At 39.0% G+C, this 21,637-nt stretch overlaps 1 protein-coding gene across 3 annotated transcripts in view; it reads right to left on the bottom strand.

The window, feature by feature from the left end:
* The window catches only part of ATP8A2 (ATPase phospholipid transporting 8A2), a 680,267-nt gene that overhangs the window by 477,855 nt on the left and 180,775 nt on the right, over nt 1-21,637 (bottom strand). For all 3 annotated transcript variants that reach the window (XM_059684018.1, XM_059684019.1, XM_059684020.1), the window contains 3 exons: nt 19,182-19,270; nt 16,460-16,504; nt 13,928-14,003 (listed from right to left, as the gene is read on the bottom strand). In XM_059684018.1, coding sequence (XP_059540001.1) covers nt 13,928-14,003; nt 16,460-16,504; nt 19,182-19,270 — 210 coding nt within the window. The remainder of the gene's footprint in view (nt 1-13,927; nt 14,004-16,459; nt 16,505-19,181; nt 19,271-21,637) is intronic.

Genomic DNA, 21,637 nt, shown 5'->3' with positions numbered 1-21,637 from the left:
TTATGTTTTACAATAGTTTATTGTTCACATGTAAATAAAAACATGTAATTTTATATATTAAGTCAATATCCAATTGTAACTAAACTCCTACTCACTCTCCAAGGTGCAGTTGACTCTCCTAGATTTTTAGGGCAGACAATGATATCATCCCTATTCCTTTCCAATATATAGACTTGTTAGTTCCCACCTGTCTGCACTTTCAGAATGATGTTCAAAGACAGGGGTGACACCAGGTTTCCTTATCCTGAGGTTATTTTAAAATGACTATCTTCAATGTTTCACTCCTAAATAGGCAGCTGACTATAAATTTGAGATAGATTTGTATTTTCACATTCAGAAAACAATTTTGTGTTTGCTATTTTTTATGGAGTTTTCTTTTCTTTCCTTGTTTTTGTTTTTTATTTAGTCACAAATGGATAGTGACTAACATTTTTAGTTTCTCCTCTGACCTGCTAATGTGATTGAAGAACAACTGCATGGAAACAGTCACACAGCAGTCACACAGCTACTTCTTATCTGCCTTCAGGGAAAGGAAATGCTCATTAAATTATAGTTCAATGAAATTTTATAATTAGAGGATTTACAAATTCCCCAAGGCCTACACTGCAAAAGTGCCTAGGAAATTTTATCCGAAAGCACATTAATTTCAGTATTTCACTTCCAGACAACCTTTTGCATCAGAGAACTATCTAGTCCCCAAGACAAAAATCAATCTACCTTTAGTTCCCTACTGAAACTGACATTCTGTAACAAATCAGGGAAGGAAGACAAACTTAATTGAAGCCTATGGATAAGATGTTTGTAGTATAGACAAGTGCTCCATGTTTGAAAGTAAACTTTTTTCACTCACTTCTAAGAAGAAAAATACTTTATAATGTTAAAGAACTGAATGTTTATGTGTGTGTGTGTGTGTGTGTGTGTGTGTGTGTATCATTTTACAAGTTATACAAAATTGTGAATTGTGGGAAAATAGACATATATTTAACATTTTAGCCATCTCTAAGTGTACAATTCAGTGGCATTAAATACATTCACAATGCTGTGTATCCATCACCACTATTTATATCTAAAACTTTTTCATCTTCTCAACAAACACTGTAACAATGAAACAATAACTCCCATTTCCCCTAACCCTTAACCCCTTGTAACCTCTCTTCTGTTCTGTCTCTATTCTTCGTATCTCATAATTGTAATTATACAATATTTGTAATTCACTTAACATTTTAATCTGCACCAAATGCTTTATATATCTAGAAATGAATATATTCAATTTATTTAATATAAAAAATAGCAGAAAACTATACATGTCTAAAATTATCTTACACTTCAATTTGCAGCTATAAAGTATATAAATGTATATATACTAGTATACAAATAATTTATTCTTGAAGACTCAAGCTCAGAAGCCCTAGGCATAATATAGTTATGTGTTCTTCCTTCGTAAATCTTTGGAAAATTACCCCACAAATAGAAAGTCACTGGTTAATGATATAATTAGGGGACCACATGAATTGTTCCTAGAGTTGACTCTCTAAGAGGCAAATTCCATTTTGGCTATCAGTCCACACAAGACTTGAAAGGACCCAGAAAATAAAAAATGATGACCCAGGAAAAACAGAAATTCTGTAGCAGATGAAAAGTACTCCCTTGGGAGGAAAGTAAGGGTTTTTTTCTTGGTTAAATGCTGTAATTTTAGTCAATGGTCCCAAGGGAATTTAGATAAAAATGTGGGCTATCCATAGGCTTAAAATCCTAAATTGCTTCTTCCCTTGCCTCAACCATATTTTGGTAAAATAACCAAGTGATCTAATAGACTCTGCTGTGTACCTGAAACTAGCACAAAATAATATTGGATATAAACTGTAATTAAAAATAAAATTTTAAAAATGTTTAAAAACACCCATTGGGTATATTTAATTTAATCCCACCCCATATCAAAGAAAAATATTGGAGCCTATAGTCTTCATCAGTTACAGTGGAGCTAGATGCTAAAGGTCATATGGGCTTAATTAATGTAATAACCAAAATGGAGAACGACCTCAGAAGGATTCAAGAATCCTGGAAAACTTTTTAAAAGAGTTAAATATAGGCAAGTAGGCTTTTATTAAAAAACTAGAGGCCTGGTGCACCAATGGGGTCCCCGGCCTGGCCTGTGGCTCTCTGACATCCCTGGAGGGGTCCCGGATTGTGAGAGGGGACAGGCCAGGCCAAGGGACCCCACTGGTGCATGATCAGGGGCGGGAAGGGACCACGGGAAAGCTCCAGGGTGTGTCCGGCCTGTCTCATCCAGTTCCAACTGGCCGGACCCCAGCAGCAAGCTAACCTACTGGTAGAGCGTCTGCCCCCAGGTGATCAGTGCACATCATAGCTACTGGTTGAACAATCGAATGGTCGAACATTCCCTTAGGCTTTTATATATATATACTAGAGGCCCAGTGCACAAAAATTTGTGCACTTGGGGGGGGGAGAGGAGGTCCCTCAGTCTGGCCTGTGCCCTCTCGCAGTCTAGGACCCCTCAGAGGATGACCACCTGCTGGCTTAGGCCCGCTCCCTGGGGGGATTGGGCCTAAGATGGCAATCAGACATCCCTCTGGCAGCCCAGCAGCCCTCAGGGGATGCCCACTTGCCAACAGGGAGCAGACCTAAGCTGCAGTCGGACATCCTTAGCGCTGCTGAGGAGGCAGGAGAGGCTCCCACCACCACCGCTGTCCTGGCAGCCATCAGCCTGGCTTGTGGCTGAGCAGAGCTCCTCCCATGTGAGAGCGACCTGACCACCAGAAGGCAGCTCCTGCATTGGGAGTCTGCCCCCTGGTGGTCAGTGTGTGTCATAGTGACCAGTCATTCCCAGTCTTTCTGCTGTTAGGGTCAGTTTTCATATTACCCTTTTACTATATAGGATAGAGGCCTGGTACACGGGTGGGGCCTGGCTGGTTTGCCCTGAAGGGTGTCCTGGATCAGGGTGGGGGTCCCGCTTGGGTGCCTGGCCAGCCTGGATGAGGGGATGATGGCTGTTTGCAGCTGGTCACACCCCCTTCAGGATGGGCATCCCCACTGGGGTGCCTGGCCAGTCTGGGTGAGGGGCTGAGGGCTGTTTTCAGGCTGGCGGGTGACTGAAGCTCCCAACCTCTCCTTTTTTTCTTTCTTTTTTTTTTATTCTGGGATTTATTTACCTTCTATGGCTGTCACTGGAGCTGAGAGCCAGCTTTAGCTCTGAGGCTCAGCTCCAGCTGAGACCTTGGCTGCTGAAAGCAGGTATCTGGGTTTGTTTGGGTTCTATAATTGTAACACTGTTGCAGTCCTGCTCGCTCCAGCTCTGACGGCTGAAAGCAGGTTTCTGGGGTTTGTTTAGGTTCTATAATTGCAACATAGTTCCTTAGAGTGCAAGCTCAGAGGCCGGCAGCGGCAGGCGTGGAACCTTGGCTTCCTCCGTCACTGGAGCAAGCAAGCCTCCTGTTCACTTCAGCTGCCTGGCTGCTGGCCACCATCTTGGTTGGCAGTTAATTTGCATATCTCGCTGATTAGCCAATGGTAAGGGTAGCGAAGTTATGGTTAATTACCATGTTTCTCTATTATTAGATAGGATATATATTAAAATAAATTCCTCAATGCTTGGACTTATTAAGCATTCAATGAAGTGTAAATATCCAGACTATTAAAATATCATGAAAAGTCCCCATGTTTTCATTGATGCTTAAGCTAATCTCCCTAGGGAGGGCTTCCTTTTCATAAGGGCTGCAGCTGCCCCTATTCTCACTGGCTTTCCCACTAGAAAATAAAATTTGGCTCAGGAGAGTTGAAGGTGAGGATTAAAGTAAGGATGAAAAAAGAAATTCACTAACTTCTCTAAAAATGGGGTTTCCACCTAAAATGCATGCTCTTGACCATGTGACAAGAAATGCTCATTAGAAGATCCTTATTCATGCTATCTACACTCAAATGTCAAGAGAACACAGGCTCAAGAGCCTGTGATCGATGATCAAAAACCCCTAGAATTCCAGGAAACACAAATGTGGGTTCAGCTTTGGAAAAAAACATCTGTATGTACATGAATTAACTGAGCTAAGTATTTAAAGATTTCAAACATTGGGATCATGGCAGCAGGTGCAGAGGACCTCTTCTTCAAATACAGATTTTCCCCTAGCCACTGGGTTTCTATGCCAGCACACATTTAGGTCCATGCAAACACTATTCAGTATGAGTGTTCACACTGCCCACATTTCAATAGTTGTGGTAGCCATAACACCCACCGAAGAGATCTAACACAAAACAAAATCACTTTTCCAGGGAGTCACATCAGACCTATCCCTAAGATGCAAAAGTGTACAATGGCCCTTAATGATTTTACAGGTCTGATTCCCCAATTAATAAAAATTCCTTGGTGGATTTTTTTTCCCTTGGTGTTTTTTTTATTCATCTCTTCCCCTGGTACTTAGCAAAGTATTTGATATAAATCGGGCCATTAAACTATTTGCTAAATAAATGAATAAATAAGAGTCTCCCATTTAACAAATAGTTTGCTGCTATTCCAAGCCAACTCTGGGATTCCGCAGTACTCAGTACTCAGTACACCACCTTCATCTCACCTCCTCTGCTGCTTTTTCGCATGCTGACCTATGCTAGGAAAACAAATTCTGTGAACCTAGACTAAAAGCAGTTTCCTAAACCTCTCTGTCACCCTTTCATTTTCTCCTTCCCTATGCACCATCCCAATTTGAACAGATACATTCAGTCAACCATCTTAGTTATTACCTTCAACCTGAATATAATTTGAGAATACTGTAATTCACTTTCAGAAAGCAAGTCACCACAATGCACTTGTTTCTTTGATATCCTTTATTAAAACTACACTTCTCAAGAGAAGTTTCTCCTGAAGCATAATTTTACTGCTTGGAGAACCTCTAGCCTAGAAGGTGGATACACCTCTAAGATCAAAATCCAAGAAAGGGAGATTCCAAAATGGTGGTAGAGTAAATGGAACCTACAATGACACTCTCCCAGGACCAAACTGGAAATACAACTAAAATACAGAAAAACCACCCTGAAAAATCAACTGAAGACTAGCTAGAGACACCCCTGATAACAAAGGATGGAAAGTGGGTACCACATAGAGACAGGTAGGAAGTGCAGATGTGAGAAAGGGCTGGCCAGGCTCCCACAGAGAGCCGCCAAAGTTCCAGAGGGATATCTCAGCTGTGGGGCATGCTCACCAAGTACTCTGGAGTCTAAACCCCAAGCTTGGCTCCCCAGCCTAGAGCACCAGGACTGAGAAAGGTGCCAACATAACATATGGCTTCAAAGAGCAGCAGGTTTGCTCTCTGCCATCCAGAGATAGCCAACGATGCAAACATACTCTTAAGGGACCAATGCACAAAATTTTGTGTACAGTCATTCACCTTGGGTTCTGGCAGAAGGAAGGCAGAGTGGATGAGAGCTGTGTGAGCAGAATCCAGGTTTGGGGGCTCTGGGATTGGAGCTCAGAGGGCAACCACCCCAGTTTCCTATGCTGAGTCAGTCCCTCACACTGTAGAGGACATCTTTCTCCAGTGAACTTTTGCTATCCAGGCAGTTTTTGCCCAGAGGGAAGTCAGTTGCCCCACCCTGTTGGAAGACCTCTCACCCCACCATGTGGTCTATAGCCTGAGGAAAATCAAAACTGAGTGTCAATGGGACTTCAGGCAGAGGCGGGTCTCTGGAGGCTTTGAGTCTTTGCCTGATCTAATCTGGGGCCCAGGACTAGAAAAAACAGGCCCAAGTGGGCATCTTGGTCCTTTCCAAAGGCACCAAGTCCCAGCAGAGGGAGACACAAGCTATGGATTGCTGATAGCTTGAAACAGAGTACTCAGGGCCAGTCACAGACAGCATCTAACATTGTCCTGTGCTAAAGATTGGGACTCATGGCAGATCTACCTAATACACAGACACAAACCCAAACAGGCAGGCAAAATAGGGAGACCAAAAAAAAAAGCCCCAAATGAAAAACAAGAGAATTCCCAAGAAGAAGAGCTAAATGAAATGGAGATAAGAAATTTAACAGACATAGAGTTCAGAATAATGATGGCAAAGGTGCTCAACATCAAGAAAAAAGATAAGGTAACTATAAAGAATGACATAATACTAATAAAGAACACAGTGAAAGGAATACACAGCAGATTAGGAGAAGCTGAGGATCAGATCAGTGAATTTGAAGACAGGGTAGAAAAAGATCACTCAATCAGAGAACCAAAAAGAAAAAAACAATTTAAAAACACAAAGACAGCTTAAGAGAGCTATGAAACATAACAATATTCACATAATAGGAGAGCCAGAAGAGGAAAAAAGTGAGCAAGGGAACCCCAACAGGTCCAGGGGTTCCCAAAGGTGTGGATGGAGTCGGCGAAGAAGAAATGACACGGAGACAGCATTCAGTTGACCAGCAGCCTAGCCAGGTCCTCTAGCCAGGATCTCCAGCCAAGTTCTGTGTTTATTGTCTTGTTACATCTGTATTTATACCAGTTGATTTTAATCCTATCGATTCTATTCCAAAGGTTAGGGCGTTTCTTATCTCCATTCCAAAGTTACTCTATTGTTCTATTAACTTACAAGGAAGTAACTGAAGGAGATTATCCTAAGTAAAGATTATGTAGTTTAAGCGTGATTGTTCATAGTTAAAGTGATTAATTACCTGCCTGGCACTTAGTTAAGGGGTTTTATTCCCTCCCTAACTCCAGGGGAAAAATCTCACCTGGGGAAACAACCCTTCTTGGGGAGGTGGTCCTGTTTAAAATACATAACGTTAAGAGGGGGAGCAAACATATGCCATATATGCCAGGTCCCTTGAAACATAAGCTGTGCAGATGTTTCTTCCCTGCAATGACTGTGTCAAGCAGCAAGGGTGGATCGGCTTCCGGCAATAGAGAATGTCTTTGAAGACAAAATGGCACAAAACTTCAATAATCTGGAGAAGGAAAAATTCACACAAGTTCAGGAGGCACAGAGAGTCCCAATTAAGAAGAACCCAAACAGGCCTACACTCAGGCCATCATATTTAACACATTGTATGCGGGAAACGTGTTTACACGTTTTACGTATTTATATGTTCTACCAGTGTAGTAGAGCGCGGGACACGTATTAATACATTTTTTATAGACTAGCGGTAGAATGCGGGTAACGTATAAATACGTAAACTAAAGTTATCGTAATTTTACTGAACGTTGCCATTTGCGCAAAAAATTAGCAAAAATGGCCCGCGCCACCTGTTAGCGCATGATAAAAACTACCCGCAAACAATGTGTTAAAATGTCAAAAATTAAAAGCAAAGAGAGAATCTTAAAGTTAGCAAAAGAAAAGCAAATTGTTACCTACAAAGGAGCTCCCATAAGGCTCTCAGATGATTTCTCACCAAAATCTTTACAGGCCAGAAGGGATTCACATGAAGTATACAAGGTAATGAAAACCAAAAGACTAAACCCAAGATTATTATATACAGCAAAGCTAACATTCAAAATAGGTGGTGAAATAAAGAACTTCCCAGAAAAAAAAGGCTAAAGGAGTTTATCCCCACCAAACCAGCCCTGCACGAAATGCTAAAGGGACTGCTATAATGAGAAGAAATAGAGAGAGAAAGAAATACAGGCATAAGGAATTAAAATGGCAATAAATAAGGACCTATCAATAATAACTTAAATGTACATGGATTAAATGCTTCAATGAAAAGACATAGGGTAGCTGATTGGATATGAAAACATAACCCAAATATATGCTATCTTCAAGAGACCCACCTCAGAACAAAAGACTCACACAGGATGAGAGTGAAGGGATGGGAAAAAATTTTCCATGCAATGGCAACAAACAAAAAAAGCTGGGGTGCCAATACTCATATCTGACAAAATAGACTTCAAAATGAAGGCCATCACAAGAGTTAATAAAGGTCACTACATAACACTAAAGAGATTGATCCAACAGGAACACATAACCCTGGTAAACATATATGCACCCAATATAGGAGCACCTAAATACACAAAATAACTTCTAGAAGATGTTAAGAGAGAGACTGACAGCAATACAATCATAGTAGGATATTTTAACACCCTGCTGACTTCACTAGATAGATCTTCAAAAAAAAAAAAAAAATTAACAAGGAAACAGAGACTCTAAATAACCCACTGGATCAGATGGATTTAATTGATATTTATAGAATATTTCACCCCAAAGCTGCAGAATATATATTCTTCTCAAGGGCACATGGGTCATTCTCAAAGATAGACCACATATTAGGACACAAAACAGTCTCTACAAATTCAAGAAGTTTGAAATCATATTAACCATTTTCTCAGATCATCCTATACAATAAAGAGGTAATATGCAAATTGACAGTCACACCCTCACACAAGATGGCCGCCCCCATGTGGGCACAAAATGGCCAGCAGGGGAGGGCAGTTAGGGGTGACCAGGCCAGCAAGGGAGGGCAATTGGGGGCAACCAGGACTGCAAGGAAGGGAGGGGAGTTGGGGGGGACCAGGCCTGCAGAGGAGGGCAATTGGGGGAGACCAGGCCTGCAGGGGAGGGAGGGCAGTTGGGGGGGACCAGGCCTGCAGGAAAGGGCAGTTGGAGGTGACTGGGCTGGCAGAGGAGGGCGGTTGGGGGCAATCGGGCCAGCAGGGGAGCAGTTAGGCATTGATCAGGCTGACAGGGGAGTGGTTAGGGGGTGATCAGGCTGGCAGGCAGAAGCGGTTAGGGCAGTGATGGTGAACCTTTTCAGCTTGGTGTGTCAGCATTTTGAAAAACCCTAACTTAACTCTGGTGCCGTGTCACATACAGAAATTTTTTGATATTTGCAACCATAGTAAAACAAAGACTTATATTTTTGATATTTATTTTATATATTTAAATGCCATTTTGAAAAATCAACCAAAAAAATGCATTCACATGTCACCTCTGACACACGTGTCATAGGTTAGCCATCACAGGGTTAGGGGCAAACAGGCACACAGGCAGGCGAGCGGTTGGGAGCCAGCAGTCCCAGATTGTGTGGGATCAGGCATAAACTGGCAGTCCGACATCCCCCGAGGGGTCCCAGATTGGAGAGGGTGCAGGCTGGACTGAGGGACACAGTCCCTATGCACAAATTTTGTGCACCGGGCTCTAGTAATGGAATAAACTTAGAAATCAACTACAGTAAAAATACTCAAAAATATTCAAACACATGGAGGCTAAATAGCATGTTATTAAACAATGAGTGGATTGCCAATGAGATCAAGAAAGAAATCAAGGGCCCTGGGTTTGTTACCAGTCAAGGACACATACCTCAGTTATAAGTTCAATCCCTGGTCCTGCTCAGGGTGTATGTGGGAGGCAGCCAATCGATGTGTCTATCTCACATCAATGTTTTGCTCTCTCTGACACTCCCCATTCATTCCACTCTCTCTAACAAATCAATGGAAAAATATCCTTGTGTGAGGAATAAAACAAACAAACAAACAAACAAAAACAAAAGAAAAACAACTTCTTGGAAACAAATGAAAGCGAAAACACAACCCCAAATCTATGGGACACAATGAAAGCAATCCTAAGAGGGCAGTTCATAGCACTACGGGCCTAACTCAAAATAACAAGAAAATTTTAATAATAAACTATTTAACCCTACAAATTAAAGAATTAGAAAGAGAATAACAAGATAAGCCCAGAATAAGTAGAAGGAAGGAAATAATAAAGATTAGAGCAGAAATAAATGACATGGAGGCTAAAAGAATAATAACAATAATAATAATAATAATAATAATAATAATAATAATAATAAACCAATGAAACTAAGAGTTGGTTCTTTGAAAAGATAAACAAGATTGATGAACCATTAGCCAGACTCAGTAAGAAACAAAGAGAGAGGACCCAAATAAATAAAATCAGAAACAAAAGTGGTGAAGTAACTGACACCAGAGAAATACAAAGGATTGTGAGAAAATACTATGACCAACTATATGCCAACAAACTGGACAACGTGGGTGAAATGGACAAATTCCTAAAAAAAAAACAAAAAAAAAAAAACTATCTTCCAAAACGAAATCAGGAAGAATCAGAAACCTGAATAGGCCAACAACAACTGATGAAACTGAAGCAGTAATAAATAAATAAATAAATAAATAAACAAACTAACTCACAATAAACAAAAACCCTGATCCTTACAGCTTCGCAGGGGAGTTTTAACAAACATTCAAAAAACAATTAACAACTATCCTCCTCAGACTATTCCAAGAAATCCAAAAGGAAGAAACATTTTCAAGTTCTTTTTATGAGGGCAACATTATCCTAATTCCAAAACCAGATCAAGACACTACAAAGAAAGAGAATTACAGGCCAATATCCCTGATGAACATAGATGCTAAAATCCTCAACAAAATATTAGCAAATCTTATCCAGCAATATATTAAAAAGATCATACACCATGACCAACTGGGATTTATTCCAGGGATGCAAAGCTGGTACAATATTTGCAATCAATAAATGTGATACATCACATAAACATACTAAAAGACAGAAATTACATGATCATATCAATAGACACAGAAAAAGCATTCAATAAAATCCAACACCCATTTTTGATAAAACTTCTCAGCAAAGTGGGAATAGAAGAATCATATCTCAACATAATAAAGCCATATATGACAAACCAACAGCCAACATCATACTCAATGGGCAAAAACTAAAACCATTTCCCCTAAGAACAAGAATAAGACAGGGATGTCTGCTTTTACCACTCTTTTTCAACATAGTGCTGGAAGTCTTAGCCACAATGATCAGACAAGAAGAAGAAATAAAAAGCATCCAAATTGGAAGGGAAGAAGTAAAACTCTCATTATTCACAGATGACATAATTTTGTACATAGAAAACCCTAAAGACTCTGCCAAAAAAAACCACTATTAGATTTAATAAATAAATTTGGCAATGCAGCAGGATACAAAATTAACACCCAGAATTCCCTGGCATTCTTACACACCAATAATGAATTTTCAGAAGGAGAAACTAAGCAAACAATCCCATTTACTTTTGCAACAACAACAAAAAATTACCTAGAAATAAACGTAGCCAATAAGTTTATTGGTACTCTAAAAACTAAGGACCTTTTAAAAAGAGGTAGAAGATATAAACAAGTAGAAGAATATGCTATGTTCATGGATTTGTAGACTTAACATCATTAAAATGTTCATAGTACCTAAAGCAATCTATAGATTCAATGCAATCCCTATTAAAATACCAATGGCATATTTCACAGATCTAGAACAAATACTCCAAAAATTTACATGGAACTCAAAAAGACCTGGAATAGCTGCAGAAATCTTGATAAAGAAGAACAAAGTTGAAGGAATCACAATACCAGATCAAGTTATACTATGAAGCCACTGTAATCAAAACAGCCTGGTACTGACACAAGAACAGGCATATAGATCAATATGAAATAGAACAGACACCCCAGAGATCAACCCAAGACATTACACTCAATTAACATTTGACAAAGGAGGCAAGAGCATACAATGGAGTAAATACAGTCTCTTCAATAAATGGTGTTGGGGGAAATTGGACAGATACATGCAAAAAATGAAACTAGACCACCAACTTGCACCATACACAAAAATAAACTCAAAATGGATAAAAGGCTTAAATGTAGGTCATGAAACCATAAAAATCCTGGAAGAAATCATAGGCAGCAAAATCTCAGACATCTTCCCTAGCAGTATGTTTACGGATACATCTCCTAGGGCAAGGGAAACTAAGGAGAAAATAAACAAATGGGACTATATCAAAATAAAAAGCTTCTAAACAGCAAAAGAAACCATCAACAAAAATGAAAAGGGAGCCCACTATATGGGAGAACATATTTGACAATGATACATCTAATAAAGGGTTAATTTTAAAAATATATAAAGAACTCATATAACTTAACAAAAGACAAGTGATCCAATTAAAAAATGGGCAAAGTTCCTAAATAGATACTTCTCCAAAGCAGACATACAGATGGCCAAGAGATATTTTTTAAAATGCCCAGTCACTGATCATCAGATAGATGCAAATTAAAAGGACGATGAGGTACCACCTCATACCTGTCAGAATGGCTACCATCAACAAATTAACAAATAAGATAGAGAGGATGTAGAGAAAAGGGAACCCTAGAGAAAAAGGAATGCAGACTGGTGTAGCCATTATGGAAAACAGGATTGAGTTTCCTAAAAAAAATTACATAGAGTACTGCCATTTGACCCTGTGACCCCACTTCTAGGAATATATCCCAAGAAACCCAAAACACCAATAACAAAGAATGTCTGCACCCCTATTTTCATAGCAGCACAATTTACAATAGCTAAGATCTGGAAAAAGCCCAACTGCCCATCAGTAGATGATTGGATATAAAAGCTGTGGTACATTTACACCGCGGAATACTATGCAGCTGTAAAAAAGAAGGATCTCTTACCCTTTGAAACAGCATGGAGGGACCTGGAGAGTATTATGCTAAGTGAAATAAGCCAGTCAGAGAAAGACAAGAATCACATGATCTTATTCATATGTGCAATCTAAAGAACATAATACGCTGATGAACAAAATAAATCCAGAGATATCAAAGAATGGAACAGACTTTGGAATGTCAAAGGAACTGAGGGGAAGGATGGGTGGGTGGGAAGAGATCAACCAAAGAATTTGTATGCATATATGCATAACCCATGGACACAGACAATAGAGTGATGAAGGTCTGGGGTAGGGGGTGGAGGTGGGTTAGAAGAAGTCAATGGAAGAAAATGGGGGTGGGGGGGAATATGTAACACTTTCAACAATAAAAATTTGTTTTAAAATCCAAGAAATGGCCACATCAATGATTGTGGCATGAAGCATGGACCTCAGCAGTGTCTTCTGTGTAGTCTGGGACCACTTCAATAGCATCACCAGGGGCTGAGGCAGAATATCTGCATCCCAGCCCATGGATGTAGGTGTCTTACACACTCATATTTGAGAACCACTGCTAGGAAGGTTTTAGCTTTAACCAATAGGCACTAACTGCAATAGAGAAAAGGAAATTTCCTTGCTGAAAATTTCAGAGAAAGCTTTAAACATACCTATCTCTTAATAAAATTTTGGAAAGATAAAATTTTGATTTTGCTCAAGTTTACCTAATTTGAAAACTAAAATTTTATTCAGAAAAAAATTAATAATATTAGGTCTAATTTATACAGACCAAGCTGGTTATGAAATACTTTGATTATCGAATACTTTTCAAAGTTGTTATTTTTCAGAGTGTCCTTTAAAAACATAAATGTATGTGATACTGCAGTTAATTATGGTTTGTTAAGTAGTTGAGATAATGTGATATCATAATTAAGATTCAAACAAACTTAAGATAGGAGTCTCATTTCTACACTGTTTGCTGGGTAATCTTGGCCAAGTCAATCTTTCTATACAACTTCTTATTACATCTCTGGGGTGACTCAAGTGGTATAGGAAATACATATCAAATGTTTGGCACCAAGTAGAATCCTATAACTGCTACATGTTATTATATCTTACTTTTGTTTCTTAAATTATCCTAATCAAAGGATATTGCAATTACTTTTCAAAATACATAACCTCATAGATTCATAACTGTGAAGAAATAGTACTATAGAAATAATGAAGAAATAAAGCAACAGAAATATGAAATGTTAGAGAATTCTATGGTAAAACTTGTCTTAATGTTGTGCTGCTTTATAACTTCACCACATATTTAAGTCAGGTTTACATTAACTTATAAAAAGTGCTAACCAGAAAGCATTTGTTCAAGATTACTTCCCTGAAGTACTAGCATCATAAAAGTGAGGCTGCATCTCTTCCCCACGCTCCAAATTGCAACTTTCAAGATACTACCCAGATACATATATAAAGGTACATCATAAGGTATTTTATGTCTTAAGCGCAAAATGATGTCCTTACATGGTGGTCCTCCATGTTCTTTAAGAGCCTGGGATCATCAAAGTCACATGACTCACTAGGCGGACAAGACATCCGGCTGTGAAAGAGAATAGAAAATATTTATTCAGGTCAAAAGTTTCTTTAAAATAATTCAAAGGCAGTAAGACTCTGTCTTCAAGAAGAACCACACCTAAAAAGCCCACAGATTTATATTAAACTCTTAAAGATTTAGAATACTATATGTTATTTCAAACCTCAACAGGAAATTTTTAATACTATAAAATACTTTACATTTCTTATGACATTTTATAAACAGCAACATAGTTACAAAGAGAAGAAATAGAGATAAAAATCAACATCTGACTGTCATTTTAGTTGGTCTTTGTATAACTTCTACTAAGAAAAACTTGTAAGAACTTGTAGGCCTGCTCAACCTAGGGAAAATGGAGGAATTATTGAATTGTATCTATGCAACCACTTATGGCAAGGGCTCAGATATAGGAAAAAGAAGGAGGCAGATGATTATGAGAAAAGAAACCTGAAACAAATGTGATGTGCCAATTATATTCATGCATCTCCACTCCTTCAAGACAAAGACAATGGAAGAAGAGACAACAGCACAGTTGATGTCAGTCTGAACTCTGTATCAGAGTTTAATACTGCAGAGAAAACAGAAACCAATAGCCTGCAAAGGGAAGCACCTAAAATGCAAGCTGATGCCCCCAGCAAAACTGTGTGAAAGCTGAGGAAACGGCAGCAAGAGGTCCCTATGAGATAGATAAAGGGAAGGTGGAAACAGAGCAGGTTCCAAATCCACCTAAGCAAGGTTCATCCTCCAAGAACTCTCCCTCAGCCCATGTAGCCAGGCAAGCTAAACCTTCTGCATCTAGAAATAAATGGGAGGTTTATTCTTTGGAGAGGTTAAATTAGAGTAGCCCTGAATATATATGCACCCTGTGTTCACAGCAGCAAAATTTACAATAGCTAAGTTTTGGAAACAGCCTAAGTGCCCATCAGCAGGTGAGTGGATTAAAAACCTGTGGTAGATCTACACAATGGAATACTATGCTGCTGTAAACAAGAAAGAATTCTTACCATTTGCAACAGCGTGGATAGACCTGGAGAGCATTATGCTAAGTGAAATAAGTCAGTTGGAGAAAGATAAATATCACATGATCTCACTCATTTGTGGAATATAATGATAACATAAACTGATGAACAAAAATAGATCCAGAGACAGAGAACCATCGAACAGACCATCAAACTTCAGAGGGGGAAGGAAGGAGAGGGGGTGTAAGAGATTAACCAAGGACTTACATGCATGCATATAAGCATAACCAATGGACACAGACACTAAGGGATGCGGGCATATGCTGGGGGGTGGGGGTGGCCAGAGAGAGGTCAATGGGAGAGAAAGGAGACATATGTAATACTATATGTAATGCTAAACAATAAAGAATCTTTAAAAAAAATTAATAGTAGCCCTGGACCCAGGGACACTGGACACACAGACAAGTAGGGTAGGGCATCCTCTCAAAACAGGAGTCTCAAGTGAAATCCGACATACACTGAAAGATACAATCACCAACCCTCTGCTTCCACTCAGCTCCCATAACAACTGCAGCCACATTTACAGCCCTTGGCAAAAACGAAAGTATTCTTCTCATGAGAAGAAGACTGATCAGCTCATAAGAAAGACCCACACACTGACAACCAGGGATCCTCCAATAAAATAATAGGTCCTGACTGATCATCCCACAGGGAAGCTGGTCAGTCATCAACCATACTGTTCCTGCCTCCCCACACATATACACACAGCCCTACTGATCAGTTTTGTTAGTATATAAATCTTAAAACATGAGCAGACAACATCACTAGTCCAAGGGAAACAAAAGAGAGATACTACTTTATATTCATTGGAATGGTTTTTTTTTAATTATTTCATTCATTAGCAAGTGGTTCAAAGATGTAGAAAAATTGTGCATTACTGGCAGGAGTGTAAAATGGGAGAGCTACTATAAAACACAGTTTGATGATTCCTCAAAAAGTTTAATATAGAATAAGCATATGACCCAGCAATCCCACTTTTGTGTACATACCCAAAATAATTGAAAGCAGAGACCCACTGTGTACCAATGTTCATAACAGCATTATTAACATCAGCCAAAAGGTGAAAATACCCCAAATGCCCGTCAACAGGTAAATGGATAAACAAAATATGGTATATACATGCAAAGAAATATTATTCAGCCTTTAAAAGGAATAAAATTCTAATACCTGCTATATAACATGTATACTACAACCTTGAAGACATTATCCTAAGAGGTGGAAAGTGAGTGGGAAATATTGGACCAAGGGCTCACTATTTGTTGTTAAAGCCTAGTAGTATCACTGGACTTTGAAAATCATATTCACAATTAAATTTTATTCTGGTTTTCTCTTGAAATAACAAATGCAACTTTTAATTACTAAGTATTCAGGTAAGACATGAAAATATAGAATTGTTCCATAACATTTCCCACTAAAGGATCAAGCATGCTAGAATATACTTACCAGAAATCATCTGAGGATTGCTCTCTTGTCAGTTCTGGAAAATGACTTCCAGAGAGAGAGAAAAAACAGAGTGATCACCAAACTGAGCAAATGACAGGCATTTTCACATAGAACATTCTCCAAAACAGATCATATATTAGGCCACAAAACAAGTCTTAATAAATTTAAGACTGAAATCATATCAAGCATTTTTAACAGAGAAATCAATTACAAGAAGAAAACTGGAAAAATCAGAAATATGAGAAGATAAAACAACATACTTCTGAATAACCAAAGGTTCAAAATGAAATCAATAGAAAAAAATTAAAAATACCTTGAGACAAAATAATATGGAAACATGTCAAAACTTATGGTATGCAGCCAAAAGTGGTTCTAAGAGGGAAATTCATGGGGATAAATGGCCACACATCAAGAAATAAGAAAACTTTTAAACAACCTAACTTTAGTCATCAAAGAACTAGAAAAAGAACATATAAACCCCAAAGTTAGTAGAAGAAATAACAAAGACCAGGGAAGAAATAAATGAAAGACAAAAGAAAAGATCAATAAAACTAAGAGCTGGTTCAATTAAAAGAATGGGCAAATCTTTCACTAGATTCACACACACACACACACACACACACACACACAAAGGGAGATCTCAAAATCAGAAATGAAAGAGATATTATGATTGATAACATACAAACACAAAGGATCAAAAGAGACTACTATGTACAGCTATACACCAACAAATTGTATAATCTATAAAAAAAAATGGATAAAACAATCTGCCAAGACTGAATCATGAAGAAATAGAACATCTGAACAGATCCATTACTATTAAGGAGATTAAATTAAAAAAAAAAAAAAAAACTTCCAACAAACAAAAATTCCAGACCAGACAGCTTCACTGGTGAATTCTCCCAAACACTTAAAGAAAAATTAATACCAATCATTCTCAAATTATTCCATAAATATAAAAGAAGAAAACATTTCCAAACTCATTTTCTGTTGCTAGCATTACCCAGATACCAAAACCAGACAAGGACACCACAAGAAAAGAAAATTATGACCACTATCCCTAATGAACATAGATCCTCAACAAAAATCCTTAACAAAATAGTCACAAATCAAATTCAATAATACGTTAAAAGGATCAAACACCATAATCAAGTAAACTTTATTCCAGGGATGAAGATGATTCAACATATGCAAATCGATCAATGGGATACATTACAGTAAAAAACAAAAATGAAGGATAAAAATCATATGAACATCTCAATAAGTTCAGAAAACACATTTGACAAAATTCAATATCCATTGATGATTAAAAATGCTCAAGAAGTGGGTGCAGAGGGAACATACCTCAACATAATAAAGGCCATATGCGATTAAGTCCACATCTAATATCATACTCAATAGTAAAAACTGAAAGCCTTTTTTCCTAAGAGCAGGAACAAGTCAGGATGCCCATTCTTACCACTTTTATTCAACAATGACAGGCAAGAAAAAGAAATAAAAGGCATCCAAATGAGAAAGAAGTAAAACTCTATTTGCAGATGACATCATAAGAACTGAATGCCCTAAAGACTCCACCAAAAACACTATGAGAATAATCAAAATTAGTAAAGTTGCAGGACACAAATCAAACACAAAATCTGTTGCATTTATATACATTAATAATGAACTATCAGCATCACGCCCTGGCTGGTGTGGCTCAGTTAGTTGGGGCTTCATCCTGTGCACCAAAAGGTTGTGGGTTCGATTCCCGGCCAGGGCACATACTAACGTTGAAGGTTTGATCCGTGGGTCAGGGTGCATATGGGAGGCAAACAGTAGAAGTTTCTCTCTCACATCCATGGTTTTCTCTTTCTCTCTCCATTCCCCTCTCTCTAAAATCATTTTTTAAAACATATCCTTGGGTGAGTATTTAAATTTTTTTAAAAGAAAACATCACATTTACAATTGTATCAAAAAATACCTAAAACTATAATATATTAATGAAAAAAACTGAAGAAGGCACAAATAAATAGAAAGATAGTTCATGCTTATGGATAAAAAGAATGTATATTATTAAAATGTCCATATTACCTGAAGAAATCTACAGATTCAATACAATCTCTACCAAAATGTCAATGGTATTTTTCATAGAAATAGAACAAACAATCCTAATATGTATGGGACTACAAAATAACCAAATTGCCAAAGCAATCTTGAGAAAGAAGAACAAAACCAGAGGCATCATGCTCTCTGATTTCAAACTATATTACAAAGCTATAGTAATTAAAGCAGTATGGTGTTGACATAAAAACAGGTCAATGGAATAGAATAGAGAGCCCAGAAATACACCCACACATTTATGGTTAACCAATTTATTTCAAAGGAGCCAAAAATAAACAATAGGGAAAGAACAGTCTCTTCAATAGTGATTTTGGTAAATTTGAGAGCCACATGCAAAATAATAAAACTGGATCTTCTATCTTACACCATACACAAAAATTAATGGATTAAAGACTTGAACATAATACTTTAACTATAAAACTCCTAGAAAAAAAAATAAGTGGTAACTTTAGTTCCTTGACATTGATCTTGGGAAGGATTTTTTTGGCTTTGGCACTAAAAGCTTATACATATCTTTTCAAACTCTCAGAAAGTCAAAGTATTTGACTAAGCAGATAAAAATAAACTTATTTTGTTGGGAAAAAAACAAATCAATTTTTCAATAAGTAATAAACACACTTACCCATAGGTTACTCCAGCAATGCTGCATTTCTTAAAGTTCATAATATTGCATGTAAGAGTTCCAGTTTTGTCAGAAAACAGGTATTTAACCTAAATCAAAGAATAAGAGAAACATACATACATCAATAATATAATAAGATGCAAAAACCAATAAATAAAGTCTTTAGTCTATGTTTTTCAAAATCTGTATAAATTTTCAAAGGTAAATTTCCTTCAATCAAGCAAAATATATTTTAGAATTGCATAGATATTATATATAACAATCATAATTAAATATTATTAAATTAATATATTCTAATGCTTAGACCACTTATAGCTACTTATAGAGTCTAATTGTGTGGAGATGCACAAAGGAGACTCAGTAACAACCCTGGAGCCATTATCCTATATAATAATAAGCCAGAGACCATAACAGTGTCACGACCATAACAACCGTTAGATCAGAACCACCATGGCCCCTTGTCGGGCTGACCCCGTCCCCCAGCAAGCAGTTAGAGGTGAGCAGGCAGGCAGGCAGAGTGGTTAGAGGTGATCAGGTAGGCAGGCCAGCGGTTAGGGGTGATCAGGTAGGCACACGGCCCCTCACTGGGCTAGCCCCAAGCCCAAGCAAGTGGTTAGGGGTGATCAGGCAGGCAGACAGAGTTGTTAGGGGTGATGAGGCAGGCCGACCAGCAGTTAGGGGCAATCAGGTAGGCAGATGGCCCCTCGCAGGGCTGGCCCTGCCCCCCAGCAAGCAGTCAGGGGTGATCAGGTAGACAGGCAAGTGGTCAGGGGTGATCTGGCAGGCAGGGAGAGGCAGTTAGTGGTGATCAGGCAGGCAGGCAGAGTGGTTATGGGCGATCAGGCAGGAAGGCAGAGAGGTTAGGGGTGATCAAGCAGGCAGGCAGAGAAGTTTGGGGTGATCAGGCAAGCAGGTAGAGTAGTTATGGGTGATCAGGCAGGCAGGGGAACAGTTAGGGGCATCAGGCAGGCAGGCAGAGGGGTTAGGGGCAATCAGGCAGGCAAGCAGGTGAGCAGTTAGGAGCCAGAGGTCCTGGATTGCGAGAGGGATGTCCAACTGCAGGTTGGACATCCCCAAGGGGTCCCGGATTGGAGACGGTGCAGGCCAGGCTGAGGGACACCCACCCCTGCACGAATTTCGTGCACTGGGCCTCTAGGAAATCTATAAGCATTTAAGTTCTGAAAAGAGGCATCTCAAAGACACATATCATTTTTCAAGATATTCACATGATCTCATACAGTATTCTCTCCTAATGTCCAATATGTCAAGACAACAAGCTCAGACTTTGGCAACCCTGAAATATCTCTTTTTAAGACCCCCGTCTCCTAGTTGGGTTAAGAAGGCATATCCTGAGCAGCAAAGAACAAACATCACGCTTCTCAGTCACTGTCACCATTAAGATTACATGAAGGCAGGATGAAACTGCTATAGATTACATAACTTTCCAAGATATGAAATTTTAGAGATTTAATGCATTAAACTCTCAATATACAAAGGTAAAAAGAAACTTCTGGAGGAGGCCAACAAGCCAACCATTTTCACATAAGAGCATAAAAAGAGGTGAACTCCCAATGTACATGTGCTGTGAGAACTATGTCCTCCCAGAAAAGAGAGCAAAGAACTCAGAAGGAGATAGCTCAGTGCCGGGAGCCGGTCCATCCTTGCTGTTTCAAGGGACCTGGCATATATGGCATACGGTTCTTAATATGTTTGCTCACCTTCTTGGCACTGTGTTTTAACCAAGGTCACCTTTCCGAGAAAGGTTGAATCCCCAGGTAGGGATTTTCCCCTGAAGTTAGGGAGGGAATAAAACCCCTCAACTAAGTGCCAGGCGGGTAATTAATCACTTTAACTATGAACAATCATGCTTAAGCTACATAATCTTTACTCCCTGGAATGGAGATAAGAAACACCCTAACCTTTGTAATAGAGATTGATAGGATTGAATCAACTGGTATAAATACAGATGTAACAAGACAGCAAGAGACAGAACTTAGGACACAGAACTTAGGAGACAGAACTTAGAAGAGAGCCAAGAAGACAGAACCTACACAGAACCTACAGACAGAAGAACTTCGCTGGAGAGAACATGGCAAAAGATCCTGGACTGAATCTGACTACAGAAATTGGCAAGAGAACCTGACTAGAACCTGGTGACTGAACCTGGCTGGAGAACCTGGACAGAACCTGGCTGGAGAACCTAGCGAGGGAACATGGCCACAGAACCTGGCTGGAGACCCGAAGCAGAACCTCTCTGGAGATCGAGACCAGGACTTGGCTGGAGATCCTGGCTAGGCTGCTGATCAACTGAACGCTGTCTCCGTGTCATTCCTTCTTCGCCCACTCCGTCCACACCTTTGGGGACCCCTGGACCTGCTGGGGTTGGACCCCGGCATCTGGCGCCCGAACAGGGACCCCTAGGTAAGCCCCACTCTCAGGATGGATAGGACTCCACC

Source organism: Myotis daubentonii, chromosome 2 (genome assembly GCF_963259705.1).
Source record: "Myotis daubentonii chromosome 2, mMyoDau2.1, whole genome shotgun sequence".
In the NCBI taxonomy this organism is placed as follows: Eukaryota; Metazoa; Chordata; class Mammalia; order Chiroptera; family Vespertilionidae; genus Myotis; species Myotis daubentonii.
This window is presented reverse-complemented; position numbering and strand designations above follow the sequence as displayed.